General features: G+C 43.5%; 1 protein-coding gene across 1 annotated transcript; it reads left to right on the top strand.

The window, feature by feature from the left end:
• Positions 1-3,130: 3,130 nt before the first annotated feature.
• Positions 3,131-13,620, top strand: creg2 (cellular repressor of E1A-stimulated genes 2; the record flags this gene model as incomplete). The annotated part of the gene is made up of 4 exons (XM_084314389.1): positions 3,131-3,565; positions 5,291-5,460; positions 12,560-12,673; positions 13,479-13,620. 4 exons carry the CDS (start codon positions 3,131-3,133, stop codon positions 13,618-13,620), a joined length of 861 nt encoding a protein of 286 aa, XP_084170515.1.
• Positions 13,621-17,391: the final 3,771 nt, after the last annotated feature.

The following is a 17,391-nucleotide window of genomic DNA, read 5'->3' as shown; positions in this document are numbered from 1 at the left end:
TGTGAGGCTGCACCCGAGGAGCCCCAGAGCCGACGAGCGAGTGGACCTGCATACCGGATTATTCTACCGACGACAGCCCGCCTTCCCAGGCACGGATTATGCTTTGTATACAGTGATTATTCTATGGATAAAGACCAACACTGCCGTGTGTTGGAAACCCCCCCCCCGGAGAGGACGACAGGTGAGGAGACGCTCTACACGACGAGGTCGCTTCACGTCTCTCCATCGTGGACCGGAGGAAGCCGGCCCACAGAGAGTCCAACTGCTTTCATCTGTGGATCGAGGATCGCTGAGGCACCGAGCCGCACAACCGTGGGTTCTCCCAGGATACCCTCGGCCAGACGGATACAGCCAGACTCTACCCCCCCCCCCTTCTCCAGTTGTCTTACAAGCGACCGGAATTCCCCCCTAGTGTATCCAGTTCTATAATCATTAAAGTATCATTGCTATTATTCCTTAAATATTCCAGGTTGTATATTTACCGCCTGCGCCACCAGAGATTGGACGTTCTCTATTGATATACCAACGAATACTCATTTGCCATAAAAGTGCATCCTATTTCAAATCATAAATGTAATTAAGTGATTGCTCTACATACCTTTTGCTATGTATTAATTATTATTAAACGCAGACTTTCGACTTGGTACATTTGTGTTGGATCGTTTCATCTACGTGGGAGTGTTTACCATAATTATTTATGCCTAGTACTGGGTGGCCAGAGTCTAAAGTACAAGAGGTAGTGGTAGTAAGTATCATATCTAACAATACAGTCAGGGAATTGTACCCCTCAGTTACAGACTCTGTTTTGCCCATGTGTAATGATAGTTTGCTATCAGCGAGCCATATGCAGATTTTGCCTAGTTCCGAGCTGAGGGTTTTTCAACCTGCAACTTGTTCTTGTCAGAGACCAGCAGGGCTGAGTCGTCCGCAAACAGGAACAAGTTGTAGTCACAGGCTGACGACATGTCATTTGCATAAATTAGGAAGAGTAGCGGTCCTAGTATGCTTCCTTGTGGAACACCACAGCTCACTGTGAGGGGGGGGGGGATAGAGTACCGTTTACCTCTACCATCTGTTCTCTCCCCTCCAGGTAGGATTGCATCCAGCTCACTGATAAGCTATCAAAACCAATTGCTTTTAGCTTGTCAATCAGAATGGAGTGATTGACAGTGTCGAAGGCCTTTTGTAGGTCCAGCATGACCATGCCACAGTATTTGCCCGCGTCCACCTCTTGTTTGATGTGGTCGTTCAAATAGAGGAGTGGAGTGGGACGTTCTGAAGCCAGATTGGAATTCGTAGATTAGATTTTTTTCCGCCAGGTACTTTTCGACCTGTTCGTAGGCTATTTTCTCCATGACTTTCGAGATGGAGGTAAGAATAGAAACAGGGCGGTAGTTGCCTGGGTCTAATTTGCTGCCCTTTTTGTGCAGAGGGGTCACTCTCGCAATTTTGAAGTCCTTGGGGACGTGTCCCTGTTTTATAGAGAGGTTTATTATGTGTGTGATGACTGGGGTGATGGCGGCTGCTGCGTCTCTGAGGAATTTGGAGGGGATGTTGTCATGGCCAGTGGCCTTGTTAGGTTGGAGGGCGCTAAATTTTTTGAGTACCTCATCTGTTGTTACCATTTCAATTTTGAAGTCGTTGAGCGAAGCCCCTCTCTGATTGGTTTAGCTCGTCACGCTGCAAAAGGCGGACGTAATGTTATCATATCAAGAAGATAAAAAGAAATGTACTACCAGATTTTGCAGTTATTTCGCGGTTTATTCACATAACGTTATTTCACGTGACAAGTTAAACACAGCCCAGCTGTCAGAAACTGTACATTGAGGGGGTTTGAATCACTGTTTAGTGTTTACACTCCCCACTTACTGTAACTGTACCATGACGCACTCCCCACTTACTGTAACTGTACCATGTTCTACATATAACCTCATCTCATGTTGTGATACATAACCTTGATGTGTATCCTGTTTCTTTTTCCTCATTATTATATTCAGAGTTAATTATATTGTTTACACTGTCTTTCTTCTATTATAACCCTGCCCATTTGATGTTCCCAAATCATATTCAGAAAGTATCACAGAGACTTCTATTGACCAAGGAATTTGTTATTATTAGTAAGACACAACATTTCCGTAGCAATCCATTATTCCGAAGTGATATTGACCACCAGACTCTTTCTCTTAAGGCATTAACTGGGTTAATTAATATAAATGTTATATTGTAACTGTCTAGTTACACATTGGTTCCAAAACATGTATGTTCCAGGCTGCAATTAAAACTTTGAATCTGAGAGAGCTCTGGTCAGCGAAGCCGGCGATGCGAGCGATTATTATTGTTTTTTAATGACAAACCAATTACATAATCCAACATAATGTGTAAAGGCACACACAACATATTCCAGTTAACGGTATATTTTTTGAATGATTCGTTATGGCGTAATCAATCCTTCCATGCGTTCGCGACCTCCATGTTTTGGGGGTATTCATCAGAAAACTCGGATCCGCGATTCGGCTCCCATCCGTCGGGCAAGAACTGTGGGTTTTCAGCCTCTCTCTCTGGAGCTTAACGGAGTTTCGATTCCTGGCTAGAGGAGCTCGGCCAATCAGAGAGGGGTCTGCAGAAATGGGCTCAACCAATCAGAGAGGGGTCTGCAGAAATGGAGATACGGAAAGTAGAGACGCTTCCAGGTCAAACAGCCTGCAAACTACCTGGCGTTCTATCGCCATGCTCTAAGACAAACTCTAACCTTAACCAACTTCGAAAGAGTGCCTAAGCTTAACCGTCGAAAGAACTTGCCGTCACGCTCTCTAAGACAAACTCTAACTTTAACCAACTTCGAAGAGTGCCTAAGCTTAATCAGTGTAGAAACAGGCGTCGGCCAATCAGAGAGCGTCTCCGAGAAATGCGGCTACGGAAAAATATCACGCATATTTTCCCTAACGGACTTTCACTTCCGCGTTCGGGTTCCGCGATCTGATTGGCCACTGACGTTTCTCTCAAAGCCAATCGCGGTACCCGCACGCGGAAGTGAAAGTCTGTTAGGGAAAATATACACGCGAGTTTGTAAACAACAGAGTGATCCCCGGAAGTGAATGGGGGGGAGGATTTTTTTGGGTACGAATTCGATATGGAGTCCCGTTATTTCTCTATGGCATTATTATTATTTGCCAGCATTCTGAGTCTTTGTCAAAGCTACACCCTCAGGAACTCTGTCTCTTGGGCTGTCTCTAGTAGTAGCGATGCTGTAGTTGAGGGAGAACTGGACTCTCTGTCGGAAGAGGAGGGCGCACCTGCCCTGTTGGTGGACAACAGTGGGTTATTATGGAAACAGGATCATCTCTCCAAGGTCTTTATTCCGGGCGGTGCGGGAACCCCTGGAGAATCAAAAAACGAAAATGTTGCTCCTCTTCCGTCAGCGTCCCGACTGTTTTCATATCGGGTGGAAGACGTAAAAAAAGCCGCTACTACTCCCCCTCCTCACCAGGAGACTGCTAGAGTCGCCAGATACATCTCTCATTACAGCGACTGGGGATTTCTTGCCACTATCTCAACTCAAGATAAGGTACTGTAAGGCGAAACATGTCCCAGTGATAGCACAGGGCAACCTTTGGCCAGCTCTGATGTAAACAAGACAAACGTCTTTCTCAGGTCTGCATCCCCTTAACAATTGTGTGTATTGAGCCGTACTGTATTGTACCCATTCTGCAATCTGTTAAATAAAGTTTTCATTCATTCATTCAGGCAACATAATGTCCATTTACTATTGAAATACATCTGGTCAAATAATTCTGACTTCATCAACTACGCACTACTAATAACACTATCACTCACTGTACTACTACTAGTACCACTGTACTAATACAGACCCTCATCTGCACCTGTGTTTACACTATTTACTTTCTCATATTTATATATTCAGAGTTAATTATATTGTTTACACTGTTTATTTTTCCCCTCATATTTTTATATTCAGATCTAATATTATTGCTTATATTTATGTCTTTCTACTATTACCCTGCCCATACCTGTACCTCCGCTCCACATGCTACTATGACACCAGCATTTCCCCAATGGGATCAATAAAGGAATATCTTATCTTACTAGTAGTGTAACCAAAGAGACTTAACACAGTGTGATGTCCTGATGAATTGAAAATGGGGGACCCTGATGTAAACAAGACGAAAGTCTTTCTCTGGTCTGCATCCCCTTAACAATTGTGTGTATTGAGATGTACTGTATTGTACCCATTCTGCAATCTGTTAACTCTTTCAATGCCATGCCTGGTTTTCCGTTTTACCGCTTGAATGCCACCATCCGCGCCAATGTTAACGTTAATATCGCCTAATCTATGTTTTAAATTATGGCTATGTGTCTAATCTGCCCATCGCATTATCAAATACTATTTTCCAGTCAGTGCTGTGAAGGCAGATTCTTTTTTTATCGCGTCGTTTCCGTTTCAGAGCAGTTAGAAAAGCCCCCGTTTTGATATAAAAAACAGCTCATTCTGGAGCATTCTATGAAAATCGTCTTTTAGTGGAATATTCCACAACGTTGATATTCGTCGGCCTTTTTATGAATCGTTTTCAAATAAACGCTAGATGATCAATATTATACGTGCACACACGCACATTACGGCCGCGCACTGATAATCGCCCCGTTGATTTCCTCTCGGACTTTTACAATGAAACCGAAAGAAGACATTTCACAAAACAGCTTATAACTTCATCAAACTTACTCCGATTATCCTACCACTGATAACACAGAGTCCTTACCTGACATCAGATGGTATCCAACTGGTATATTCCAATTCCTGATCACCATTCGAAAAAATCGATAAGTGTATGGATCCAACGCGACACAGTAGATCTCTATGATCCGCGGGGATCTGAGGCTCCAGAATGAACTGTGGTAACCCCGGCTGGATCAGTGAACTGGAAAATGTGGAGTACCGGATTTTTTTCCCCATTCATTTTCATTGAGTCCATTCCAAAATCACTTATGTCATCTGGGAGACGACAGGGGGCGCTTTTTTCCACAGTGATCGTCGGCGCCCCTCGGCTATACTCGGGTAGGCTCGGGTGATGCAATAATTTTTCAGATCGCAAAAAAAAAAAAAAAATCCGAGAAATCTCGTGAGTGGCTAGCAACCACCTATAAAAAAAACACGAGAAATCTTGTGAGTGGCACTGAAAGAGTTTTCAATCAATCATGAGTGATGGTGTGTCAGGCTAGTAGGCTGCCCTGTCAGTGATATATCCTTGGTAAAAATAATTTTCTCTACCAACAGATCAAGGGTATCCCTTTTGGGAACATATTCTCAGTCAGTGACGGGCCATTGGACAACAGCACAGGGGCAATCTATTTCTATGTTACTCCGATGGACCACACTGTGTCAGACCTGAAAGTCTTCCCCTATGCTTCTCTCACCTTCTCAGAGGCTGAGGGAGACTTCTGCAGGTTTGCTTCTCCTTCATATACTATAACAGATGACAAGTGGTAATTAATCTAGTCAGATTGCCTCTCAGACCCTCTAAAGTGTCAACTGTAATATTCTTGGTAAAGAATAGACGGACACCGGACTTAACGCAAGTAACACTTTACTGCTTGTTTACATGGTAACGGAACCCTGTCCTGGAAGCGTGTAGTCTTTTACCAACGGAGTTGCAGTTCCGCTTTCGGGTTCCGCGATCTGATTGGCCACTGACGTTTCTCTCTGCGCCAAGTTAGAGAGCAATCAATTAACCGGACACACAAGCAGAAGGCGAAGCATAATTTTTACTTCCGGTCGGGGGGAAAAGTTAGTTTAGGTTCGTGTTAACATTAGATAATGTACAAAATAAACGTATTTCCGGTGCTTTAGACGTCGCTCTTTTATTTTGAAACCCCCCGACCGGAAGTAAAAATGATGCTTCGCCTTCTGCTTGTGTGTCCGGTTAATTGATTGCTGTTTAACTTGTCCGTGTCCAGTCCTTTCGATTAGCCCCACCGTTCATTGTAAACAATGATGCATGTAATTATGTTAACACTTTGATTGCCTAAGGCTAAATTCATGATATACCATCCGTTGCCAGCTCTATTTAACATGGAGAAGTTCCCCTTCTTTGCAGGGCTATAACTTTTTAAATTCTATTGCTAGATTGCCATTATTAGGGCCCATTCAAGGTCCTATATGTATTGTTCATGGTGTAGCAACGTTAAACTTTTTCATTCACATATTCATACTAAAATATGGTCTAAGGTATAAGTATGTTTTCATCTCTTTCTGCAGCTTTCTCCAGAACGTGATTTATAGCCCCAAATGCATTATATTGATGATGAAATAGAGTTTGATAGCAATCGGCGCGATATAAAAAATTCCAACTGGACGTACTTCTGGAAGTTACTACACGTCATTTGATGTTGACCGGATGGGCGAGGGGGCGTTCTATAATTCCGTGGGCAGCGTTATACCATTCATCTAATGTGGGTCATATGTTCATCAGATCAGTTAGTATCGAACACGGTAATATTACACGCTAAAACTCACCCCAGTCTCCTCGGGCCGTTGGGCGATCAGCGTGGGGTAGACGGTTTTCCATTATGGGATGTCGAAATACCCGGTCCATTTCCAGGTTGTATAATAGTATATACGTCCAAATCATGTTGTTTATCGAGTTATTGGCAACGGATCGCTATGTATTGTGTCGAGCTCGAGTCCCGGGACCTATAGCGAGTGCCCGGAAGTAATATGGGTGATCACCACTTCATCCACATGACTTCCTGTTTGGCGCTTCTGCCGATCGGCCACCAGATGGCGCTCTTGAACCGCTAGAGGATTGAGAGGAGCTCAGAACTGTGTGTGAAGGCTGCAGAGGGGAAATATGATTCCGATCACAGATTTTTGAAATATTGATATCAAAGACGAGTTACGGCGTCCTAGGCAACTTGAGCATGGCTAGGAAAGACGCCTAAACACGTTTTCAGCACTTAAAGTGTTAACGTTACTGTGTTGTTGTAGCTATGTTAATAAATTCTGAATGGCATTAACGTTAGTTGGGTATGATAGCATTGAATAGCATCAACGCTAGCTGGATTTGAATGCGTATGCTATGGAAGTCCCCTGCGGCTCCACTTTGTTGAAATGTACATACTAGGGCTATAGGATAACCACCGGTTAATTCGCGATTTTTTATTGGTTTGTCATGACAAACCAATTACATAATCCAACATATGTGTAAGAAACTAACATATTCCAGTTAACGGTATATTTTTTAATGATTCGTTATGGCGAAATCAATACTTCCATTTGTATAAATTACATTAACTCGAGGATAGTAGAGGCAGAACTAGGCGTAACGCGATTGGCGCAGAGAGAAACGTCAGTGGCCAATCAGATCGCAGAACCCGAACGCGGAACTGCAGCAACTCTGTTGGTAAAAGACTACACGTGTCCTGGAACCCCAGTGCGCATGACACAGATTAGGCAATCTACTACACTCCTCCCCTTTTAGCAATAACCCTACCACAAATAAATGCAGCAACAAACAAATATACTCAAATTAACCAATGACATAAAACATGTCAACTCTACTGGCAACAATAAAATGCAGCATTTTCTTTACGATTAGAACAATAATAACCGTTGACATAAGAACATGTCAAATCTACTGGGTTGAGGTAGACTGCTCAACCCAGTACAAATCCAGGGAGTTATACTGGATTATAAATCCAAGCAATGTTCGGTATATTTCTGCCAGGACAGCCCAGTCTCGGTTACATCACTAAAGGTCAAGCCTTTCAGGTGGTCTTCGTTGGCGTACAGGATTGCGTCTCTCAACCTGGACCTCGGGTGGAGGGCCCGGTTGTGCTGGTACGTCAGGCTCTTCCTCTTGACCATGTCTCCAGTCTCTTTATCTGTTTCAACCAGTTACGGCCAAGCAAGGCCGTCTTCTCACTAGGGATGCCCCGATCACGTTTTTTGCCACCGATACCGATCACCGATTATGAGTCTATGAGTCATATTGGCCGATACACTGCCGATACTGATCGTTTTTGGTTTTCGTATTATACTGTAGGTCTAACACAGGCATTCTCAAACTCCGGTCTAAATGATCTAATCTAATCTTAGAAATTAAGTAAAGTGAATAGTACTGGGTGTTTTTTTTTTTATCCACTTTTTCTCCCATTTTCTATATTTTCTCCCATCCCAATTTCATATCATCCAATTCAACCCTCCCCTGTCACGAACGCTATTTCTTGCCTCCCACAAGCCGGCTGCAATGTGGACTAAGTCATACATAGCACAAGTCCCCTCCGGTACTTGAGGTAACAGCAGTCGCATCTTTTCACCTGCGCAGCTCGATCTCTCAGTGGCGAGGAGTAACGCGTGGGAGGCTCACGCTGCCCCCGACACTTCCTGATTCTACTGCGCAGGCGCACCAACCGACCTGTAGGAGTCGCTGTCCACAACGCCCGATCTCCACCCATCAGTTTCCCACCCCTAATACGGCCAATGTGTATTAGTATGAACGACCAGCTAAACTGAAAGCAATGTGGAGCGCTGGGCTCGAACAGGCGAGCCCAGCGTCTCCGCATTCGTGGTGAGCGCCTTGCCCACTACGCCACGTAGCCGCCCGAATAGTACTGGGTGTTAAGCATAACAGTATCTAAGTTAATTTACTTCTGACCATTATAGTCAAAGTATTTTCCTATTAACTGAAACTTATAAGATGTTCTCAGTGTTCAGTTACAGCTATGGAGCACGATAGCTAATTAGCCAACAGCTGCAAAAACTAATGATGTCAGCTGTTATAAGACATTGATATCAGAAGATATCTGTAGCTACTGCTAGCCGGCTAGATAACATTAGACAACGCCTCATGTATTAAACTAAAGTGAATACCGTAATTTTCGCACTATAAGCCGCACCTGAATATAAGCCGCAGCAGCTAAATTGAATGATGTGTACGACAAATAACAAGAATTAACTCATTTACAAGTTGTATTAAGTTTAGAAAATAAGGGAACAGATAAATAACATTTCAATGCAGTCAAAAAAAGCAATATTTCGATTTGTACATTATCGGGTTTGGTCACGTCGAGTCACATATAAGCCGCACCGTTATATAAGCTGCAGGGTTGAAAAATGGGGGGAAAAGGCGCAGCTTATAGTCCGAAAATTACGGTAGTTGACTGTGTCATTTTGTTTAAACAGTAACGTTAGCTAGGTAGCTAACGTTAGCTCACGGAACGATAGCTAGTTAGCCAACGCTACCCAGCACCTGCGAAAACGTATGCCAAACTGATGATATCAGACGTTGATATCAGGAGCTATCAGTAGCTAGATAACATTAGACAACGCCTCATGTATTAAACTAAAGTGAATAGTTGACTGGGTCATTTTGTTTAATGCTTATGTTGAAAGAGGAGCTCTGAGCTGCTCATGCACTCTACTCTTGCCGTAAGGGTTTGTTGACATGACGGGTCTGTGAGGGGGAGGAGGAGGGGCAAGACGTGCAGCAGCAGCAGCTGTGTGGCTGTGAGAGAAGAGCGAGTGAGAACTCCGCTGAGAATTGGATCATGTTTTTCGCGCGTGTCATCGATCGGTTTTCACGATCGGCGAAAATAAATGAATGAATGAATGACCTTTATTTATATAGCACCCTTCACAGCACGAATGCACAGGGTGCTTTACACTACAGCTTTATATAAAAACACAATAAAACAAAATCAGAAATAAATGACAACAAACAAACAGCAGTTAAAAACAGTGAAACCAGATAGAAAAATTCACTAATTAAAACAAAACTATAGAACAGTGAGGACAAGAAAAGGCGCCTATGCATGATCAAAGGCCTGTCTGAACAAATGTGTTTTTAATTGTTTTTTAAAAGAGTTTTCAGAGGGGGCAGTTCGCAGGTCCAAGGGGAGAGCGTTCCAGAGCCTTGGTGCTGTCACCTCGAAGGCTCGATCACCCCTTGTTTTTAGCCTGGACCTAAAGCATTATCAAAATTCACAGATCTCATATGTATACTGAATATCGGCCGATAGCGATCGCTGGCCGATCGATCGGGGCATCCCTACTTCTCACCAATCACTATGAGCAGGGGTAGCATCCTTTTCACTAGCAGGGGTAGCATCCACTCTTTTTTTATTATTATTTTTTTTTTACGTCTCGCTAGCAGCACATTCACCTTCTCCCCCTCACCGAAGTGTCTGACAGGCTTTGAGTGCTTGTCATAGGCCTTCTTCTGCTGCAGTTGATGCTTAACCACAGTGTTCGAGAGGTCTGGCTTCAGTAGCGTCAAAAAACGGGTGAGCCTCTGGTGAATAGGCACAGACTAAATCTCCTGTTTAGTCCAAGCTTTCTTAAAGATTTGCACCGCCCTCTCCGCAGCTTCGTTTGAGGCTGGATGATATGGCGGTGACAGTGTGTGTCTCACCCCATTGTTTCTCAGGAATGTCTCAAACTGTTTTGAAGTGAATGGAGGGCCATTATCTGAGACCAATTCCTTGGGAAGGCCATAAGCCGCAAACAGGTGTCTCAGTAGGTCGATGGTCTTTTCAGCTGTCATCAGTTGAGTAGGAAACACCTCCATCCACTTAGAGTGACAGTCTGTGATCACTAGGAAATGCTGTCTGTTGATCTCAGCATAATCCACATGAATACGCTCCCATGGTGCAGTAGCCCAGGACCACGGATGGAGGGGTGCAGCCACAGGCTTGTTGCGGACTGCTTCACAGGCAGAACACTGACTTACATACTGTTGTATACCCTGGTCGAGCCCAGGCCACCACAGGTAACTCCTAGCAAGAGCTTTCATACGAGTGATTCCTGGATGACCCTCGTGTAGATCTGAGATCAATCTCTTTCTGAACTTGGGAGGCACCACCACTCTAGATCCCCAGAGTAAACATCTTTGATCAGTAGAGACTAGAGAGTTGATCTTTCTTATCTGTGTAGGGATGAAGGTTAGTGTCACTGACATATGCTGGCCAGCCTGGCAGTGTCCGGTCCATCACTTTGGACAGGACCGGGTCCCACCTGGTTTCCTCTGCTATGTCCGAAGCAGAAAGGGGCAGCTCTTCAATGAGTGAGATTTGGAAAGCAGCTGCGTCGTCTTGACCATCTGAGTCGATTTTGCATGGTAGCCTCGATAAAGCATCTGCGTTGGCATGGTCAACAGTATCAAAGCCCACCTTTGCATGCAGAGAGCGGCCAGTGTCGGGACAGCAGATTTAGGGCCCAGAATGGCCAGGAGAGGCTTGTGATCTGTCAGCAACTGGAATTCTCTTCCATACAGATACTTGTGGAACTTCTTCACACCATAGATTATGCTCAATGCCTCTTTTTCAATTTGAGCATAGTTTTGCTCACTGGGTGTGAGAGTTTGTGAGGTGAAGGCGATCGGGTGTTCTTCGCCTGAGGGTAGGACGTGTGAGATGACAGCCCCAACTCCATATGGAGAAGCATCGCACGCCATGTCTCAACTTCTTCTCAGGGTCGTAGTGTGCAAGCCACTTGCTCTGCAGTAGGCGCTGTTTGCATGTCTGCCAATTTCATTTCAGCCTGCAGTAGCTGGTGAAGGGGATGCAGGATTGTTGACAGGTTCGCTAAAAACTTGCCATAGTAATGTAGCAATCCCAAAAATGACCTCAGCTCTGAGACATTAGTGGGCGCTGGTGCACTGACAATGGCCTCCACCTTGCTGTTTGTTGGGTGCTGACCTTTGGCATCGATCTTGTATCCAAGATACTCCACTGAGTCTTGGAGGAACTCACATTTAGACTGTTTCACTCTCACACCACAGTCTCCCAGTTTGCTCATCACCTGGTCCAAAACGGCTGTGTTCTTCCATCGTGGGGGCCGTCGCTAGGATGTCGTCCAGAAAACAAACCACGTGATCTATGCCATGTAAGATCTGGTCCATTGTTCTCTGGAAGATCGCAGGGGCTGTTGAAATTCCATAGGCTAGACGATGGTACTTGTATAGCCCCTTGTAGGTATTGATGACTAGATACTGATACTGACTCTGCGTCTAGCATCAACTGTTGATAACCAACGACAGGTCGAGCTTACTGAAAACCTTACCCCTGGCCAGGTGGCGAACAGGTTCTTTGTTTTTTTTCCAAGTTCACTTTCACGTTCACTTTCCAAAAAATGCCCGTTAATAATATCCCATCCTCGTTGCCACTGTAATATTCTTGGTAAAGAATAGACGGACACCGGACTTAACGTAAGTAACACTTTACTGCTTGTTTACATGGTAACGGAACCCCGTCCGGGAAGGGAACCCCAGTGCGCATGACACAGAATAGGCAATTTACTACATCAGCATTCCAATATTACCCTCTGCAATACCTGTACCCCCCAAAACTGGCCACATGCCTCCTGACAAGATGTCACTCTAGAAAAGACTGATCTTGAGATTTGTAAATTCAGAGATACACGTATCTCATACAGAAAAGGCATATTTTGAGCTAAGATGGAAGGTTTCCCCTCTCTTTTGTGTGTGTGTGCGTGCGTGTGTGTTTGTTTGTGCGCATGCCACGGTAACATGGTGTAATATATTTACAGGCAGATGATATATGACCCTGAGGACCCCAGGTGTGCTAGACTCACATTAACAGGCAAGATGGTGGAGGTGGGAACGGAGGAACTGGAGTTTGCAAAGGAGGCAATGTTCTCAAGGTGACTGGGTTTACACACTGACACTCTTTATCAAACCCAATTCAGATTTTTTTTATCATATAAAACGTGGGGTTCATTCTTCAAATACATTCTTGAAGAGTTTTATTTAAAATAATCTTTTTGGAACTTTATTAACAGAATATTGGTCTGTTTTATCCTAGTGATTACAAACATTTCCAAAGTAAACAAACCTTTACAGCCACAAAATACAGCAAATATGATTAAAACTCCATAGTAGAGAAACCACACACCTGGATTAACGGGGTGCTTGCCACAGATTCGGTGTTGCAGCTACCGTCTTTAAAGAGATAGTTCTGTTTTTTGGAACCCTAGCCTTATTTCCTACTTACCGATGACGACGTTGATCGGTAGAGTCCTTTTGTAGAGCAATCCTTGCTGTTTCTCATACTAGCTCTGGCTTTAGCCATAAACGGAGTCTTATCAATAGCTCAGTCAATCAACTACTAAAGAATGAAAATATCTCTCGGACTCCTTTCACATCATGGGGCTATCCATTTATTTACATTTGGATCACTGATTGGACCTTTTTAAGTGCATAATACAAGTGCATGGCTGTCACTGCTCATGACTCGTGGGGGAAATGAAGTCATTTTGTGCATGTACCATTTCGTAATCAATTAGTCGACCAATCTGTTGTTAATGTCTTCTGATATTTTTGATTTAAAATAGGTCCTTTTGTATAATTGTATTAATTGATTTGCATTTAAAAATAAAAGTCTGGGAAAAACAATATTACAATTTGTCGATTGAATAGAATATTTTATATATGCCCTTATATCTCTAGACATCCCCTGATGAAAAAATGGCCGGTTGGACACCAATGGTTCTTCATGAAGTTGGAGTTGTCCCAGGTCTGGCTACAGGATTGGGTGGGAGGAGTGTCACTCATTCCACTGGAGGACTACTTTAAAGCAACGCCCTTCTAAGAACAAACCACCCTATTCATTTCAACCTATAAATGCACATCAGTCCAACTGTCTACAGAACACTTTTCCTCTTGATTAAAGGTGAGTTACCCTTGAATTTCCTGAAATCTCTGACGTTTCAGTGGAATTGTGTTTCCAGGGAATGGCTTGAACCCCAGTTTATTTCTTGTTAGGTTTGATATTAGCAAACACTGCAACAGGAAATAAACCTGGGTCCATTTAGAATGTTTATGTTGTCAAGTTGAAACCATCTATACCGTAAGTTTAATTGTTTATTAAAACCCTTGGCAACCGACATGCTTAATTTATGTTCTACCTAGAGTTGTTCCGATACCGATACCAGTATCGGAAATGCCGCCGATACTGCCTAAAATGCTGGTATCGGTATCGGCGAGTACCCTCTAATTCTGCGCTCCGATACCATATGACGTAATTTATCAACAACACTGCGGTCTGCTGAGTGAGCATTATAAAACAAACGTGTTTTTAACCGACCGTGAATTAAAGTGTCAATGCCATTTGCCATTTTAACAGCAGATACTTTATTAAAATGCCATCGTCCCGACAGAGCGCTGTTGACGGAGAGCTCTGATGGGTTCGCTTGGTGGTGTTATTAGCATTGAACAGCTAACCGAAAGCTAGCGTTAACTAACGTTAACGTTTTAGCTTTAACGTTACCTTGGCTAAAGTTGGGGCTATTCATAATCCAGCAATAATGGCTGCAGACCTGCAAGCAAAGTACAGCAAGTTGGCAAAGGAGTATTCCAAGTTAAATCACATTTTCACCAGTAACGTTACAGTCTTTCCATCTACCGGTAGCTCATGCTAGCTAACCTAGCTCATGTTAACATCGTCACTGATCGACCACCTCGCGTACACAATTAATGACATGTTGCGGACAGCCATATCGGTGACAATGTTTAGCTTTTAGTGCCAAATGATAAGAGTCTGAGGCGGAGTCTCAAAAGAGAATGTTGAATATTTATTGTGCAAAAATCCCAACAGAGCCTCTGCTACTTAAACGGAGCCTTGTGGAAGCAAGTGCAGCAACAAATAATGTCCGTGTGGAACTAATGTGCCAACAACCTTTCCGTGGGTGAACTCATTGAGATAGTTTTCAATTACTGATACTAATACTAATCTATACAATCACCTGTTGTTGAATAAATACCATTACTTTATAGTTATTACTAAAAACAGTATATGTAAAACAGTAGCTGTATAAAAAAAAAGAAAAAAAAAGTTTTATAATTTATATATATTTTTTTTAATGTATGCACTGGTATCCGATCAGTATCGGTATCGGTATCGGTTGATACCCAAAGCTTAGGTATCGGAATCGGATCGGGAAGGAAAAAATGGTATCGGAACATCTCTAGTTCTACCCTCACTATTTGCCTTGCAAAAATACCAATCGGAGAGATGCCTATTTTACACTCTTCTGTGTCTGGCATGTAAAGTGTTCAATGAAACGTGTTGAGTTTCCATGGTCAGTGTTAATCAGTAGCTCAAAGATATGATGTACTGTATATTTCTGTTGCACGCATGATGAACATGCATTGATGATATCTCCTGCCCTAAAACATGTAACGTTACTGTTTTGACAGAACAAATGTTGCAACACATTGTTGTGTCATACCTGTGGTGGGCCTTCTGTGTCGGCACTGGCAAAAGCTATTGTAAAATCGTATCTAGCTTCAGTTCAGTGTTGACACTACAGGAAGGATGTTATGTTTAGCAAATGCTGATAAAAGATCAAGTCTTGATTAATATGAAACCCTCTCCAATCCACAAGTCGTTCAAATTGCTTTGACATTGGTTGCCAATTTTCACAATTGCTTGTTGATCCACAAAATGCATTGTACAAACACATACGATTAAAGTGTCAGGGCTTCCAGGTTGTGACATGTCTTTGAGAGATGAACGATGTGTCTTGTGGGGATCAAGTGTATAATGGTAGCCTGTACAAGTATCCACACCCCCATGTTAACAGCTAGAAATCTGTTCCAGTTGATGGGGAAAGAGTATATAAAGAGTATATATATTTTTAAAGAGGCAATTCACCCCCCATAAAAACATATTTTCCTCTTACCTAGAGTGTTTTGGAGATAGGTGACTGCCATCACTCCCAATACAATGGAACTGAATGGCGTTGGATAGACCACTGCAACACTTCCGGGATTCTGAAATCAGGGAGGAGATTGCGGGGGGGGGTCAAATGAATGAATGTGGACGAGAGCCGTGATGTAAGTGGTTGCCGATACGGCTGTGGGGGTGCTAGAGACATGATCGAATAGACGTTTATGCGCCTCACTCTCCTGAACACGGCGTGACCCATAACTAATCGATCAGAACTAAATCGGCAGAGAAAAAGCCCATTTTAAAGCACCTATTCGGCATGGACATGCGCAGAGTGCCCATGGAGTCTGGACGACGCGAGATGACGCTCGAATGAATGTGGACTGTTCCATCAGAGGGGGGAGCTTCGATGGTCATGTAAGTGGCTACAGACCGCTGCACTTAAATATAAACATTAGTCTACCTGGAGATTCAATGAGGTAATTGTAGATGTCGCCATAAGACGCGTCTGGCCATTTAGTGGGATAATTTTTTCATTATCCTGTTCGGCTGAAAGGACACTGGCCACCGAAGCTCCCCCCTCTGATAGAACAGTCCACATTCATTCGAGCGTCATCTCGCGTCGTCCAGACTCCATGGGCACTCTGCGCATGTCCATGCCGAATAGGTGCTTTAAAATGGGCTTTTTCTCTGCCGATTTAGTTCTGATCGATTAGTTATGGGTCACGCCGTGTTCAGGAGAGTGAGGCGCATAAACGTCTATTCTCAAGTTCAAGTTCAAGTTCAAGTTCTTTAATAGTTGTCATACAGAAGTACAGAATACTTTCATACAAAATGCTTCTTACTGTTACGCTCCAGAGACTGTGCTAGACAAGATAGTATCAAATAACATAATAACATAATATAGCATGAATTTAGAAGAAGAAAATGAGGTCACAGTGTTCGGTATAGACATATGTACAATGTTCTGAGTTACCATATAATATACAATACACAATACTATGCAGTGTACTAATGTACAGTACTATCTAGTGCAAAGCAGAAATGGGATGAGGTACAATTTTAGGTACAATTTACAGTAAGGTGTACGAGTTGTAGTGCAATCCTTCATCCATAAATATAAAGTGTGGGGAGTGGGTGCTACAGTGTGTTTGTTTAAAGTGGGTGTGTGCTATAAGTGTGTGGAGTGGGTGCTACAGTGTGTTTGTTTAAAGTGAGTGTGTGCGTGTGGATGTGTGTGCTATGTGCGTTTGGTGGTTGTTGTTGTGTAGTGTTCATTCATTGTTCGTTTAGCAGCCTGATGGCCTGGGGATAGAAGCTTCTTCTGAGTCTTTCTGTGCTCGCCTTGAGACTCCTGTATCGCTTGCCTGACCGCAGCAGTTCAAAGAGGCAGTTGTTCGGGTGACTGGAGTCTTTAATGATTCTCTTAGCCTTGCCCTTGCAACGCTTGTAGTAAATGTTCTGGAGGGTGGGGAGCCCCCCTCCAATTGTGCGTTCGGCTGAACGTGTCACTCTTTGTAGTCTGCTTTGGTCTTGTGCAGTGCTATTCCCAACCCAGGAGGTGATGTTGCCGGTCAAGATGCTCTCTATTGTACATGAGTAGAAGTTCTTAAGGATCTTCTGGCTGACTTGGAACTTCCTTAGGCGCCTGAGGAAGTAGAGGCGTTGTCGTGCCTTCTTCACAACACTGTT

The sequence above is a fragment of the Notolepis coatsorum genome (genome assembly GCF_963971535.1).
Source record: "Notolepis coatsorum genome assembly, chromosome: 5".
NCBI lineage: Eukaryota > Metazoa > Chordata > Actinopteri > Aulopiformes > Paralepididae > Notolepis > Notolepis coatsorum.
This window is presented reverse-complemented; position numbering and strand designations above follow the sequence as displayed.